The sequence below is a fragment of the Drosophila ficusphila genome, unplaced genomic scaffold, assembly GCF_018152265.1.
Source record: "Drosophila ficusphila isolate 14025-0441.05 unplaced genomic scaffold, ASM1815226v1 contig_791, whole genome shotgun sequence".
In the NCBI taxonomy this organism is placed as follows: domain Eukaryota; kingdom Metazoa; phylum Arthropoda; class Insecta; order Diptera; family Drosophilidae; genus Drosophila; species Drosophila ficusphila.
The window spans coordinates 12,578,580-12,594,453 of record NW_025064737.1 but is presented as its reverse complement, the minus strand read 5'-3'; the positions used below and the strand labels follow the sequence as shown (position 1 = coordinate 12,594,453).

General features: G+C 41.1%; 1 protein-coding gene across 3 annotated transcripts in view; it reads right to left on the bottom strand.

Moving 5' to 3' along the window:
- Positions 1 to 15,874, bottom strand: part of LOC108087072 (homeobox protein homothorax) — a 112,624-nt gene that overhangs the window by 14,582 nt on the left and 82,168 nt on the right. For all 3 annotated transcript variants that reach the window (XM_043209136.1, XM_043209137.1, XM_043209138.1), the window contains exons 9-10: positions 9,533 to 9,628; positions 4,175 to 4,198 (exon numbers count right to left, since the gene is read on the bottom strand). In XM_043209136.1, coding sequence (XP_043065071.1) covers positions 4,175 to 4,198; positions 9,533 to 9,628 — 120 coding nt within the window. The remainder of the gene's footprint in view (positions 1 to 4,174; positions 4,199 to 9,532; positions 9,629 to 15,874) is intronic.

The window sequence follows — 15,874 nt, the reverse complement described above, 5'->3', positions numbered from 1 at the left end:
CAGAAATAATACAGAAAAAATACAGAAAGCAGAAAACAGAAGCGCCTGACAAAAGCCCTGGAAAGGGCGTCATCATCACGCTCATCATCAGTGGATCCGCGCGCCTGTCAAGTGGGTGGCTGTACGGTAAACACTCGAGTGCGACGGACCCCCACGAGAAGTGGGACCTCCGAGGTGTTGGCCCGCTTATTAGCCAACAGCATCGCAGAGCCGCGCTTGAGCTGCCTGATTTATGGCCCGGCATTTATTGTTTATGAAACGCTTTATTGAATCTCCCCGGCGCTGTGATAAACATGAGCAATCCATTTCGGTTTAGAAGCTGACCAGTTAAGTGATATGCATACGATCGGCAAATTAATAAGGCTTAAGTGCCACTGGCAAATGGCTTAATTAAACATGGAATAATCAGCGTAGTTTGACTTTGCATTGGTCTGACAATGATTTATGTATTATGGCTGCACGGGGGAAAATATTTCAAATAATATTATTATAACATATCCGATTCTACAGGTTTTTATTTGTGTATATCTCACCCACTAGTTTCCGTTTAACTTCCCCGTCAACTTGCACAAACTTTTGATTATGGCTTTGATTAAATTTATAAATATTTTCTTATAAACACAGCCATGTTTTTCGTCAGCGCTTTTAAGTATTATAATTCAAAAGCCCTTTGTCAAGTGTTTTCCATTTAGCCCGTTCGATTTCCCTGGCAATTTTCATGTGCGAGCCCAAAAGGAACGAGATGAATAAACTGCAAATTATCGGAGGCCGCAAAATGATGATGGATCACCCAATCGCGCAACGCCATAAAACGGCAACAAGTCAATAAGAACAACTACCAGAGCTCAGGCATATGGCAAACCAGACTCCAAAGTCAATAGCAATTTTTGTGGCCATTTTTTGTGATTTTTCTTTTTCGTGTTTGTTGTTTGTTGTTCCCAGGCTGGCAGTCAGGCACAAAAAACAGTTTGAAGTATTAACACAAAAGCCGCTTTAGCTTTCGGCTTTGCCAGGCACACACGAATATATCTATATATACATGTATGAGGAGCGAGAGGAGGCTTTTTATGGAGGATTTGTGTGATCCGCTGCAATATTTTGAGCCGGCCAGCAACCATCTACAACCAACAGCCAACAACCAACAAGCATCATCATTGTCGGCTCGCTGCATTGTTTTTGGCCAGCAACAAAAAATGGGGGAGAATAATAATAAAAATAATAATAATATTGTTGCAAGGAAAAAAGTCTTGCGATGCTGCAACATGTTCATGCCTCATTATTTTCGTACGGATATTTGCGGTTCGCCTTGGACTCCTCAGTTTTGGATTTCGGTTCTCAGGCTAAGGACGGAGTTCATTCAATAGGCTTACAATAAAAAAAACTGAAAACTGGCTGGCGAAAAAGTTTATTAAAATTCCAGGCCAGGCCAGTAAAAAAAAATAAAATGAGAAACAGACCAAGCCAACACATGTTTTCACGCCTACGAAGAAAGAGGGAAAAAGCTGACGGAGCACCGCCTTTTATGCAGATTAGCCATATGGAGTCGACGCTCGGCTCTCGGCTTTCGGCTCTCCTCCCCATATGCAAAATCAAATTATTCAAATTCAATTATTGTCAATTTTATTTATTATTAATGCGCATAATTGTCAAATTTGCCAAATTTATGAACCCCTCCGTTCGCCTTTTTTTGCGAGCCGTATGCAAATGGCGGCAAGACGCGATTTCTGTGCGCTCAATCCGCTCGAATTTATGAGACATGTTGAAATGCATCTCACCTTGCGAGTGGATCGGTGAATCGTATCCAGGTCCCAGAATAAAACCGAAAGACAGGAACTGCGACTGAAACCGAGCTCCGGAGCTCCGGAGTTTCGGAGTTGATCTGCCACCAAGGGAGTTGGCACCGAAGATTAATGGCAGCGGGTTTAATTTGTTTTTGACTGTTCAGGTATTCATTACTCTTTATGCACTCGCATTGACACCTTTTCAAAGGAGGCAGAGAAGATTTAAGATGTGGGACCCACAGGTGAGTGACTGGGTTTGCATTCCACCTTCGGTTTTTTTCCCCCACGTTTTTGTTCTATGTTTGCTGCTACATGATATTAAGCAATTCATAAGCGTGTAATTTCGTTTAGCGCACGAACCAAATAATGTACAAGCCGGAAAAAAATTAAATGTCTGCAGTTGATTTTTTTTGACATCGAAATTGCAGTCGCGCCGCAGACAGAGCGCCAAATTCAAGGCGGTTCCAGACATTGGGGATGTTCTGCTTCTTATTCAGCTTCCTCCCCCTCCCCTTTTCCACTTTTTTTTAATAACACACACAGAAAATGGTTTTTTAACAGCCTGAAAATTATAACGCATCAGTCACGAAAACATGAAGACAAGGAAACTTTTGCTGTTATTTCTTTTGCATTTTTTCTGCTGTTTCCTGTAGTTTTCCCCCCTCCCCTATTGCATGTGAAAATCTTTTTTCTCTCTGTACGTTGTTACCCCATTTTGTGCAGCTTTGTCGGCCATATTGGAGGGGAAAAGTCTGGCCAGAAAGAGAGAGGGCGTGCAAAAAGAAAGAGAAAACAGGGAGCAAAGTGCAAAAACTCTTAGTGAGGGCGAACAAAAAATATTCGCATTATTCCACCACTGTACTTAGCAACAAAATGGTTTATTAGATCGGAAAACGAGAAGCAGAAAAATATATACTATAGAAAACAACTCCAATCTGTTTTTTACCCGCCAGCTTGAGAATATGCAAATCAAGTTAAATAACAGACGGCATAAATTAAAAATAAAAAAGGCTAAAGAATCTAGATGCGATGGGAGATCAGATGAAATGAATCTCCGAACCGCTCGGCAACTGTCCAATAATAATGAAATATTTCCAGCTCGAATCCAGCGAAGAAATAGACAAAAAACACGCTTGTAAGGCGGGGAGTGTGGTTTTTGTTGTTCGCGTTATTTATGTTCTCCCTACTAATTTCGAATTTGAATCTTCGGCTGTGACCTTTGGGGCCTACCCGGCCATATCGATATATTTGGTAGATGTGTGTATTTTTCTTAATTTTGAAAGCGTATTAAATTACGAAGCGAGGGCCCCCATCCGCCGGGGCCGAAATTGAAACAAGAATTTCAAGTATGTTTAACCCAAAACACCGAGCACGGAAAACACAAAACAAAAAGAGCCGAAACCGAAACAGAAACAGAAACAGATTCTGAATCGGAATCAGAAACAGAATCAGAGAACCAAAACCAAAACCAAAATCGAAACCGAAACGCAGGGCATTGGATTGGATTGGAGTGGAGTGGTGTGGAGTGGCGAGGAGTTGGAGTTGGAGTTGGAGTCGGAGGCTCTGGGCTTAAAGTATTTCACAGGAAATCTTCGGAAACGCAACCCAACAGCAACAATATGTTCTACACATTTCTTTCGACCCCGCTCCCTGTGTGAGAAATCGAAATCCCAAAAACTAAATCCTATAATGCCTGCGAGGGGCGCACACACATCGAGAAACCGACCCGCACTCACGCACGGCTACATTTTGAAATATCTCATCGTGTGTGAGTGCTCCGTATGGTATTTCTTTTTCTTCTCCTCTGAATATATATATATATATATTGTATATATGTATATATATATTGCTTTTTGTGCCTCTTTGTTTCACATCCCCACCCAGGTTCCCAGCTCCATCTCCATCTCCAGAGTCACAGGCCACTGGCAGCCCGAACAACAGAGCGTGCGCTCACTCTATAATAATGATAAGATGGCTCTTAATCACAAAATTTATATGCCCCGGCATTTAGTGGTTCCTTCGCCCCAGAGCCAGGGACCAGAAATCAAGGGATCAGGAAACTGGAAACTGTTCACAAAACTGAACACTGAGCACTGAACGCTGAACCTGAAAGACCGAAGACTGAAAACTGAAGACCGAAGACGGAGGACTGAACTGATGATGGGTTATGCGCGTTTATAATTATGGGTCCTGTCATTCCGCATCTCAAAGTCTACAATTTTCAGTTTAGTGAGGAACAGAGATGGGCAGCCGGGCATCACTCCTCTCTCTCTCTCGATTTCTCCATTTTGGCCAAAGTATGGCTAAGAACTCTGATCTCGGGGCGTGTCATTTTCGGGGCTGTCCCACTTCAATGGCAATAATAATTATACAATTATAGGGAGAAAGCTTACCGCTTGCACTCGTTCCGAAGTTGTCTGCAAGTAGAAATGAAATGCAAAAATTAGTTAATTGTTTGTTCAGCATTTAGTGGGGCAAAAAAAAACAACCTGTCCGAAACCCGAATATTTCCCAAACTTAACTACAATAAATCTTCCCGTAACCCAAACACAGAATTTCAAACCCGACAAGAGCAAAAAATATTGAAATATTTCGTGCAGACTTCTGACCGCAAATTGTTGATGCTTTTTTTTTTTGGTTCGTCGGATTTCGCTGGCTATAAAATATGAAATATATATTCACACGCAGAAGAAATAGGAGGGGTGGCAATCAATCAAAACTATGTGAAGCCTGTGGAATCAGCGCCAAGTGTGAGTCGAAAATATTTGGAGCAAATCAAATGCAGCCTCGAAGAAAACAAAAGATGAAGCCCGTTCCGCTTCCAACATTTTCTTTTATTACTCATTTTTTAGAGCTTGGCAATAATTTTGTTTCACAGTTTTATTTTTGGCTTTTTCGCACGCAAATCATGTTTTTTGTTGGCCGAATTGGGTTTTGTTTTCTTTATGGTTTTTCAAGCTTTTTATGATTTTGCTGGGGGCTTATGCAAATCTTTTGTCGGGTTGATATTCAATCTGTGAGAGATCTTTGAACGGGCTTGCTAATCTTGAGACCAAGTCTTCCTTATATAATCTCAACATCAATGAGCGTGAACCAAAAACGAAATATCTTAAAACCAACACTAAAAGTAATCCCTTTAAAGAAAATATCCAGCTTTACCTTTTTAACCTCACCCTTGATTTTTTCCCCTGATCACTGTCTTTTTGCTCCCATCTCACTGGTGTCATTTAGTCAGTTTGTAATGACATGGCTAAGAGTATTTTGTGAACTCGGCTTTTGAGGTTGGCCAGCTCAATTGCAGCCTTGGCATCTCGCAATGGACGCGTTCTTCTTGTCATTTAAGTCATCGAACACGCATTGGTACATTGTACACCGTGTCGGTTTGTCGGTGTCGGGTTTGTTGTCGTTCTCCGTCCCTTTCCTTTCGGCCAACTTGCTCTCCCTCTCGCTCTCGCTCTGCTCTGCTAGCTGGATGTCAGTGTCCTGGAACGGCCATCAGCAGACCAAGTTCCCAAGTTCCAGTCTCCGCGAGGTTCCCGAGCAGGATCCCCAACCCCCCGAGCAGTTCATAAATAATCGTCTTAAGTTGATGGCAATGCGGTGACTGTCGACGATTGCTGGGTGGCACTCGCTGCAGTTGATGGTACACCGAAAAAAAAATATTAGCTAAGCTCATCAAACAATACCAATATGTCTAACAATATCTCAACTTAATATCTAAGTAATTTAAATTGGTTTCACTAATATTAATAGCTTCCAACAGCCTTTAAAACAAGAATAAAAGTATTCTTCTATTTCGTAAAACTTAAGATTTTAAAGAACTTATTTAGCAGCTCCCCATTTTTTTTCTGTGCAGCTTTTCGGCTTGGCTTTTTGGATTTAAGCCCGAGTGCTTAGCATTGCAGTTCGAAAATGAAAAGACTCGGGAATTTATCAGCGCTGCTGCAGAAAGAAAGCAAACGCGTCTGGGAATCGTTCAGATATTCCGAAAACGTTTCAATGAATGTCAGCAACGCATTGCTTCAATTTTTTCTGTTCTGCCTCTTTTTTCGTTTATTTTTGTGTTACCCCCTTACGAACTTGTGTCGTGTCTGATCCCATTTTAATATTCTAGATACTTAAATAAAATACGTGTCTGGCCTGGCCAACAAACGCTTATTGTTTGTTAATTGATTTCGCAGCCAAAGTTCTGGTTAAAATGCAAAGTGCAGCTTTTCAGACGGCGGAGAGGAAAACAAAACGAAGACAAAACTTTGCACACAGGCTGCTGTTGGCTGGCATTTGGTATGCAAAATTTGTTTGCCTTTCGGCCGGGCCAAGATCGCTGCTGCTCCTCTTCTTCGCGGGCTCCGCTTCTCGCTTCTCGGCTTTTGGGCGCAATTAATTTGCAGACGGCGAATCAGCCTTGAGGCTTTAAGGGGGAAATACAATTAGAAGGCCTGAAATGAGGGCTATCTTTGGGAGTGGATTGCAAGTAGAGTATTAAATGAATCTTAGTGATTCTTTTTGCATGTTATTGGGTAATTATTGAGCAATAAAAATCAGTCAAGTTTTTTGAAAAATATTGTAATTAAGCCCATTTATGATCAATAATGTGGAGTCGAGTTTTTAGGGAAGGACTTTGCGCCGTGCAGTCTCCAGGTCCAGGATCACGACTTAAACAAAAAACAGCAACTGGGCTTTAAACTTAAAGGTACAGCGCACACCATGAATTAAACCATATTTAAAAAAAATTATTTTTCCATTAAAAAATTTTAGGTTAAAAAAAAATTTCAAAAATAACGTTTTTTTTTTTAGTTTGAGTGTAAAAAAAACATGTTATAACAAACAAATATGAAAAACCGTTATATTCATGGTGTGAAGAATTTAATTTCAAACATAATGCAAAAAACCGCATTCGATTAAAATAAAATCTCTGACCTGTACATTGCACGGCGACTTTGAAAACACGACTTTTCAGGAGAAGCGTTTAAAGTTTACTTTTGTGCATGTCCGCCATATGACACACCCTCACTGAATTGCGTATAACTCTGAAAATAAGTACCGGACGGCTTTATGCTTTTAAAGGCTTACTCCCAGATATATTTGGAGTACATTAAGCCAAAAAAAATTTTTCGAAAAAAAAAATTTCTAATTGTATTTCCCCCTTAAGCAGTTGACAATTGTCAAGGACTGCGACAACTTGGCGGCAGAACGCATCGTTGTTCGTCTGGTTGCTGGTTGGTTCGTTGGTTGGTTGGTTGTTCGTTGTCGCTGGCTTGGTTGTTGCCTTCCACTTGCGACCTGACAGCTGACAGTTGGTAAGACTTTGTCTCTATGCCTCGGACTTGGGTCATTTAACGGTAATTACCGAAATGCTGGCCCCACAAAAAGCTTTCCGCGAACGTTGGCTGGAAAACGCTTTGGCCTTTTTTCCATTCTTGTTTTTGAATTTGTTGTTGTTGTTGTAGTTTTAGCCGACTTTCCGAAGAGCCGCCAGAGCCGCCTGAAAGAGCAGCTCAAGTGCCGACAAAGCCAAAGCGGCCAAGTGAAGCATAAAAATGAAGCACCCAAAACGAAGAAAAACCTCAAAAATGGCAGAGCCACAAATAGAAGTAGAAGTCGAAGTACAGAGATAAAATTGTTGCGATTTAAACGTGTAATACAACTTGTAAGATTTTGAACCAATAATACAAGATTTTAAAATGGTATTTCAACTAATAAAATAACCACTGAATGGTTTTTTTCTCTGTTCAAGTCTTAAGAACCCACGTTGCTCACTGTTAAATGTAAATATACTATTTAGAACTTAATGCAAGTTATTTGATTGATCAAAATGTGTTTCCAATGGTTCGTTATTTCAATATAGAAACTTTTTTGAGTGTAGGAAGCCAGGCACACGATTTTCCATTTGGCCAGAGCCGAGCTGCGCGAGACTCTCGAGCGCGACTCACAGTCTATTTATGTGACTATTGAAGTGGGCTTTCTGTTCACTTTCCGGGGCCTCCTCTTCAGCGGTCTCCACCGAGATGGAGTCCATGCTCCGCACTCCATAATACTCCAGACCTGAAGACCTGAAGAGACTGCGGCGGCTCGGGCTTTGATTTTTGCTTGATTTCTTTCAAAATCGGCTGCAGCAAAATAGAGATGCAGAGCAGGGCTTCGCTCCTCCGAAGAAGAGTCACCGCGGCTCGAGGTTCGAGTGGAGTGGAGTGGAGTGGAGTCTGCCTTAACTTGTTGTTCTTTTTTCCACTATTTTTGTTGGCTTTTTGTGTGTTGTTGCATGTGCAGTGACTGTGACGCCATTTTCAGGCGAAGCGTATGCAAAAAAAGAGAGAGAAGCCGAGAAGACCGAGGCTGGAGAACATGTCCAAAGGCAAACCGCCAAAAGGATAATCAGCAACAATTTAGTATTATTACACCACGTTTCGAAGCCATCGAAATGGGGCTGGGGTTTTGGGGAGGCAGAGAGGGAGGGGGGACGAAAAGGGGCGGAACGGGATGGGGCAAAAGGTGGAGCACACAAAGTTGTCTGTCAGAGGCTCTGGGCCCTCTTTTAAGCCTGGCTGAGCTCTCAGTATGCATTTCAAAGAAAATCATTATTATCGATGCGGCGCAAGAGGATGAAAAAAAACAGAAAAAAATAAGAAAGAGGCAAGGAGTCCGAGTGCCGCGGGTCTTGCCTTTCGGTATTTTCACGTAGTTCGTAGATTGAGTTTCAATGGAAAAATGATTTGCAAATTGACTTTAACGAATTGCCAGCCAGAGCGGGCAGGTTGGCTTTTGGGCATGTTATGGAATTTTGATTACAGCATTTGCTATTAGAAGAAAGCTGCAGCCGCATGTAATTGGCACGCATTTTGGCCGGGGTCCATGGACCCGGCTAAAGAGCCCACCACTGCCCGTTCGAAGGAAGACAATCGAAGGCGTTCGCCGGAGCCATGTCGATGCCATTTTGATGGCCGTTTCATTGGCATTGGCCATGCCGAAAGTCTGGGCAAGACGGAGAGACTCAAGATACTCGGGCCCGCAGGCGGGACGTCTGATCTGATCCATGGCCGCCGATCAGGCGCACTCTCCCAAAGAGTTCACTGGGGAAAAATCATTTTGAAATGAGGAAGAAAACTGGCGAAATGAAATTTTTAAATATTTTCATAAGAAAAGTAAACTTGTTCATAAGAAAAGTAAACTTGTTCGTTCCACGAATGTTTAAATATTTTTCTAAATCTGATGCCAGGTTTTCTTATGATATTTATTTGGAAATCGGCTTAGTAAACATCATGTATTTTCCATCATATTTTCCCTAGCTCCTTTTCTCCCCGTGTTGGATTGAAACTCCGACTGGGACTCCACTGCGGAGGAGCCTTTGCCCGTTGGGCGATGCCAGTTCGTATATCATTATAGAAATTACCTACTCTCGGCAGCAGCCATTGTTAGTATTTTGCCATTAACGTTAACTCTCTGGCACAATCTGAGCCGCTTGATCTCTCGCTTTTGCAGCAGCAGCAGAAGCAGCTTCATCGATGGCCAGCAGAAATTAAAAGCCAGCCAACCAACTAGCCAACAACCGAGAGGCCTAAAAAAACTATCGAACGGAAAGGCGGAGGCCAGGAGGAAAAAAATTGATGTTGTAAATTATTGAAATCTAATGGAAACGTTGACGTCAGTTGGTCTCGTGGTGATAGCTCAAGTTCGCTGATAAGCCCTATCGTTTGCCCGACAGATAATTGTGGAACAGAGTTAAGAAAAAGTAAAAGGTTGAGTGCACTTACCAGGACTACCGAGGAAGACTGAGGAATACAATCGCCGGGAGGCGTCTGCATTTCGAGCATCGGCAGGTGAGGACCATTCTCTTCGACACCATCGTCCTGCAAAAAATAGAGAAGCCGATGGTTAGAAATCTATTAATAATTAAAGTAATTCTTTAAAACATAATGTATAACTAGTTCGTGAAAATATTAAAGAAATTACTACAATAAATCCCCTCTTTATACATTTATTCCTAGGTTAAATATTGTTTAAATAACAGAAGGCAACATTGTTTGAATAACTTTGCCAGACCATCGGTAATTTATCGCTCCGCAACTTAGTTATCATGACGGGAAAACCACGTATAATTATTAATTCAATTTTCCACGTTCCTAAGCCTTTCGGCAAACGAAGTGAAACTCATTTCCAGTTAAGGCATCAGCAGCAGTATTAAGATCTTGAGCCACTCTAAGCCACCGACTGACTGACACAATTCGCAACACTTGTCAACTTAATGCTTTTCAACCGATATTGACAGCACGCTGAATATGTTAAGCCAACGCATATATCTCGCATGATATCTGTGCAAGGTTCACAGATAGTTGTCTTTGGGCTTTCGTCAAAATTCGTGGAGTGACAGGTGCGACGTCCCCCACCTGAAATTCCCCAATAATCTCCGAATCTCTGAATGAAAAGGTCGTTTCGAAGAACCCTCAACAAAAACAAAAACGAATGGGCCACAAAATATAAACATAAGAACCTCAATGGACACTTTAAGCTTATAAAACTTTAAATGAAATACGTAGTGCAAGGAAAAGCAGGGCCAACGCGGAATGAAAATGGCGCTAATAATAATTTGGTTTATTGGCTTTAAAGCACAATGAAGGCGGGTGAAAAAAATCGTGAAAAGGGCGGCAAGTGGAGGGGCGTGACCGGCGGAAGAACAACAACAACAACAACAGCAGGAACAGCAACCCTCGGCCAATCTCCCGGGCAATTTCTATTATTTTTTTAAGCACTTTCTTGAGCTCAACGACGGGGGCAGACAACCAACGCACCTTTATTTAAATTTTCTTCTTTTTTTCTCTTGTCGTTGTTGTTGTTCGTTCCTTCTATTCTGGTCAGAAGACGAGGAGGAAAAGTCGGGGGCCAGACTACGCTTCGTTTTCTTCTTAATGGGCAATTTTCTTGGTAGTAAATGGGCACGTTTTATGAACGCTTTTGTGGGGTGTTTATGGGGTGGTGCTGATGCCCAACCTTGCACCCACCCACCTTACGAGAGCCACCACCTCCCACCACCGCCCAGGTGCCACGCCCCTTTTGGGCAAACGAATGCAAGTCGCCTTTGTCTCTCGAAATGGAATATTAAATTGCCACCGAAACTGCACCTGTCCAATTAAAATGTAACATAATACGCTTGGAAATAAATTCCGCAGAAATAACAAGCTGTGGAAAATATCTCTTTAATTGGTCAACAATTTTAATGTTTTTTTTTAACGATTTGTTTAAGAATAAAGACTTTGGCAAATAGTTTATTATTTTGTTTCTTGTGTTGATTAATTGAATATGATATTTTTTATGAAAATATTAGTTATTACTTATTTTCAAAAAGTACTTGAAAACTGGGGAAATAAAATCTGATTCGATCAAAAGTGCCACTTTTCAGTTAATATTTTTGTACTCAGTCCACCCAAATCAGTAATAAAATTAATAGAGATTTCTTGGTGGTAACAACACCAACAACAGCTTCAATGAGCAGCCGAAAAAAATTGTTCGCACATAAATCTTTGCACTAAAAAATTTTATTGTCGTTTTTATTGTAAGAAAATAAAATAAAAAGCCGAAGCAAAACAAAACACAACAAAAACACAAAGAGACAGAGCCAAACAGTCTGCTAAATTTCGCTCTCTCAAACACACGCACACACACTTGCATTCAGTCAAGCTCTCTCGCTCTTTTGATGGCCGCGTATATTTCCCCTGACGGGAGATTATCGTACCGTAAGTTAGCTGCTTAAATATCGTAAGAAGGCAGCGCCATTTGCCTCGCAGCCGCTCTCTTCTCGCTTAGCGCGTCAGAGCGGGACAAAGCTAGTGAAGACACTCAAGTGCGGCGAATGGGGCGAATTGAGTTGTTTTTGTTATTTTTGTTTTGTTTTTGTGCCAAGTTAATGATTTTCGATTTTTGTGACTTGACTAATTCGATTTTTGGAGTCGAGTCCCTCTGCTCTTTTTTTCTATTACCTAATGCAATGTTAAATCAATAAAGCGAACAAAGCGAATTCGCTACGCTTTAACGGGCAAGACAAAAAAGCTTGAAAAATGCCACAAAATAAAAAATAATTTTTAACCAAAATGTTTTTCAGATTTCTTTGTTTATGGGGCTTTTAAATGTCACAACTCTCGATTCCGAGAATGTGCTAAAACATTTATGGTGCGCTTGCCTCAAAATGTATTTTAAATTATATTGGCACTATGTGTTCAACTTGGTTCAAAAATGTATTTTAAATTATCTTGCTGGTTTGCGGCTGTTCTATTTTGTTTTCTGTTCTTTATTTTTGCTTGTCGTGGCCGATTTGATTTTAATGTCTTCTTGTTTAAATGTTTCGAAATGTTTTTTCCAATTATGTTTTTTTTTTCTTGGTTTCTTGACCAAATTGTTCGTAAAATTTATTTTAAATCTTATCTTTTTTTCGGTTGTACAAATTTATTTTTAGTAGTTTCTTGTATTTTGAATGATTTTAAAGTGTGCTTGGCTCTTTATTGTTATTTTCTTCACTTTAAATTTATTTTTAATTTTCTTTGTTGCTTTGCTTGATTTGTTTTTTGGTCTTTTGTCGGTAAAACGCAACGAACGATTTTCTATTTTTAGTGGCACTATTTCGGTGGCGACCCCATTCGCTTTTCAGCCTCTAGCTAAGTGTATTCTTCTCCCCACTTTCCTACCCGACTTCCCCCCAATTTCCCCGGACTTTGTGAAGTGCCCATGGGCCTGATAAATGGCGCTTAGGCATTGATTAGATGCCCCAGAGCTACGAAATGCATTTGCCTTATCACCCGTGCACTCCTCACACACACTGGCACACATTATAACTAACACCCATTATCCCCCACCCACTTTCCTCCAAAAGTATTTCCCCGACCGCCCGGCAAAAGCCGAAAAAAGAAAAACAACAGACGCAACGAAACGAATTTTCCATTTTCCATAGAGTTCACTTCACCCCAATGCCAAAGTCTCTTCAATTCCGTTCAGTGCAGTGAGAGAAAGTAGGCAAGATCAAGAGTATCAGGATATTTATAAATATTGAAATCATTGAATGGCGCTTTGTAAACTATAAATAAGAAATGAAGAATCAAAGAAATCTTTTTTTTAATTACTAAATGTTATGATAGTTTATAACAGTTACCATTAAAAAGAACTTCTTTAGAATTTCTTCGCTGTGCATTTGTGTCTGTCGCTTGCTGTTTGTGTGGGGGTCTATGTGTGTGTGTCTGTGTTTAGATAAAATTGTGTTTCGAAAGTGACAGTTGAAATGATTTATCACTTGCCAGCGACTGCAAGGCGCAAACGCCAACGCTGCCCCGCCCCCTTCGGCCGCACCGCCCCCTCGCCCCTTCCACCCTGCTTGGCTGTCGTCAAAGTTTTTAGCACAAGCTCCCTTCGGCCCCCTTTTTCTTCGCCCGACCTCTCCTTTTCTCAGCTCCCCCCGAATGTTTGGCATTTTTGTGTAGAAAAATTGAAAATTGCTTTTTTCGTCAGCAGCCCCCCTTTCGCCGCCCCCCACCACCTCCCTTTGTCCTGCTATCTCAGGCAACTTCATCTTTCCAATTTTCTACTATTTGGCTTTGTTCCCCTTCCTTTCGGCGCTGTTGTTGTTGTTGTTGTGTTTGTTATCTCTGAGTTTTTCATATGAAAATTTAATTCCGCTCAGACCCCCCGCCACCCACTTTGCCAACACCCCACACACAAGCATTTCCCATGCGAGCTAATTTAAAAATTTTTGTAATTTTTTCGCTTTGCTCTTTTGGAATTTTTGCAATGCGCGACAAAATGATTTATGTCGCTGCCTGGGCGAAATTAAAAATATTACAAAAAGCCACAACACCAACAACAATGTGAACACATTTAAATAACATAAAAAAATATATACGTATCTGTACATTTGTATATGGTGTCACTTGAAGCTTTAAAGTGAAATTGTTGCCGTGTGGAAATTTACGCTGGCTTTTCTCAATTTTTATGCCCAACAATTTCAGGCGACTGCAGCGACAACGGCAGTGAAAAAAGTATTTTAAAATAAAATACATAAACCGCAACAATTTTTCAACATTTTGCACGTGTAAATTTTCCAATTGGTTGAACGCGCCAAATGAACGAAGGGGAAAAAGTTGCAAAAATGGGTGGAAAAACGAGGGGGCGAATCGTGTGGGCGGCCAAATGCCGGCTGGTTGGAGGGGCGTGTCCCTCTTATTAAAGGTCTGTCTGATGGATTCATTTGGCCAATTCTTGAGGCAGGTGAGCCAGTTTTTTTCATAAAATAATAATGGTAGAAAATTATGGCGGAATATGAAATTTGCATAGGTTATGGGAAACCCTTCGGGGTGGCCCTGAAAAATGGAAAACGAGTTAGGAAAACAGGTATTCTAGCCGTCTCAGTCTTCCTCTCAACAACCTGAATAATTTGCATTGCCGTCGGCGTTTTTTAAAAATTCAGACGCTAAGTTTTTCGTTTTAAGGCAAGCGGCGGCAGCTGTGACTTTTCGAAATTGATAGAAATTGTAACTTAAAAAATTCCTTCTAATCAAATTGATAAAAACTTCAATTTCATAACAAGAAGAATTATTACTCAAAAATAACTGAAAGAACCCTTCTCTTGTGAATGAATTTTGCAGACTCACTTAAGTCTAATCCAGAAAAGATTAGCCAACAATTGATAAGATTTAGCTGGCATAGTGATAGAAAACTTATCTTTAATAGGTCTTTACTTGATTTCCCTCATTTTCTGTTAATCTTATTTCCGAAATAAACTCAGATAGCCGATGAAAAAAAAACAAACGAAATATTGTTAACCCAAATTGCATTGGCATTTCATCTCTGCCATCTTTCATTTGGTTTTTCCCCCCGTTTTTTTTCTTGGCTTTTTGTGTAATTATTCACATGCACCGAACGAATTTTTGTGTTTTATTTTTTTCTTTTAGTTCGCCATGATGGCCGGAAGGTGGCGCTGCTGCAGCTGCTTTACGAGCACAGAGCAAAAAAAAAACAGAGCAGTTATCTATTTTGTTGCACTGTTTTTGCAGTTTGGCTGGCATTTTCCGCTGCCGTTTTCACAGCATTTTCCACTTCTTTTTTTCCCCCGACATTTTTTTCGTCGAGGAATTTTGTTGTTTGCTTTTGTTTTAATTTAAATGAAAAAGCTTTTCGCGCATAGTTATGAAAATAATGGCTGCCAAAAGGGGGTAGCCCATATATATATACATGTGAATGGAGCCAGTTCTAATGCATTAAAGCACACTAAGTGGTTTTAGTTTGGGCCTGAAAAGCAAGGCCTTAAAGCGCTTCGCTCGTTTTTCAATAAAAATCAAGGGCCACACCTCGAACATGACTTGTAACTTAAGCTACGGAACTCCGTTCCTTTGGGCCTGTGTCATCGGTTTTGGCGACATCCTTTGGGCCGCATATCGCTTTACACTTGAAGCGAATTTGAAAGTCTGGATCGGTCCGCTCGTAACTCTTGTTCCCGCCCCTTCCCCTCGGCCAGCCCACACAAGCTCTTCTCATTGGCCTTTTTTTCGTATTTCGTATACTTTTTTTGTATCTGGCCCGCGACTAATATAAACGTACAATGGACCAACTTAAGCTGAAATGACAGTTGCGACATGTTTGCGTAGGCGTGTGCGATCTCCCGGACAGACAGTCGGACGGACGGACAAACGAACGGACGGACGGACAGAGGGACGGAGCGACGGAGGGACGGACAACGACCCAAGACCCAGACATACGGACCAGCAAATGTTTTGGTATTAATTTTTCTTGTTGTTCCTTTGAGCATCTGGCCCCGCAATCTGTGGACTCCCCTTGGAAACCACCAAGGCTGCCTGACAATAAACTTTATCGCATTCATGTGAATGCACTTTATGACACCTAACCAGGCAACAGCCGAAGGTGGAGAAACTTGTTTACCTGCCCGCAATTTCCACGGGGCGAACAAAGAATTTTGTTGCGGATTTCGAAGGCAATTTTTGCACGACTGATTTGAATTGAAAGACTTTGATGAGCTCTACATGTGGGCAAGGATATTATTATATATGTGCAGAGAGAAAAAAGTCGAAGGAGTTTTATATACTTTTAAAGTAACGAACAAA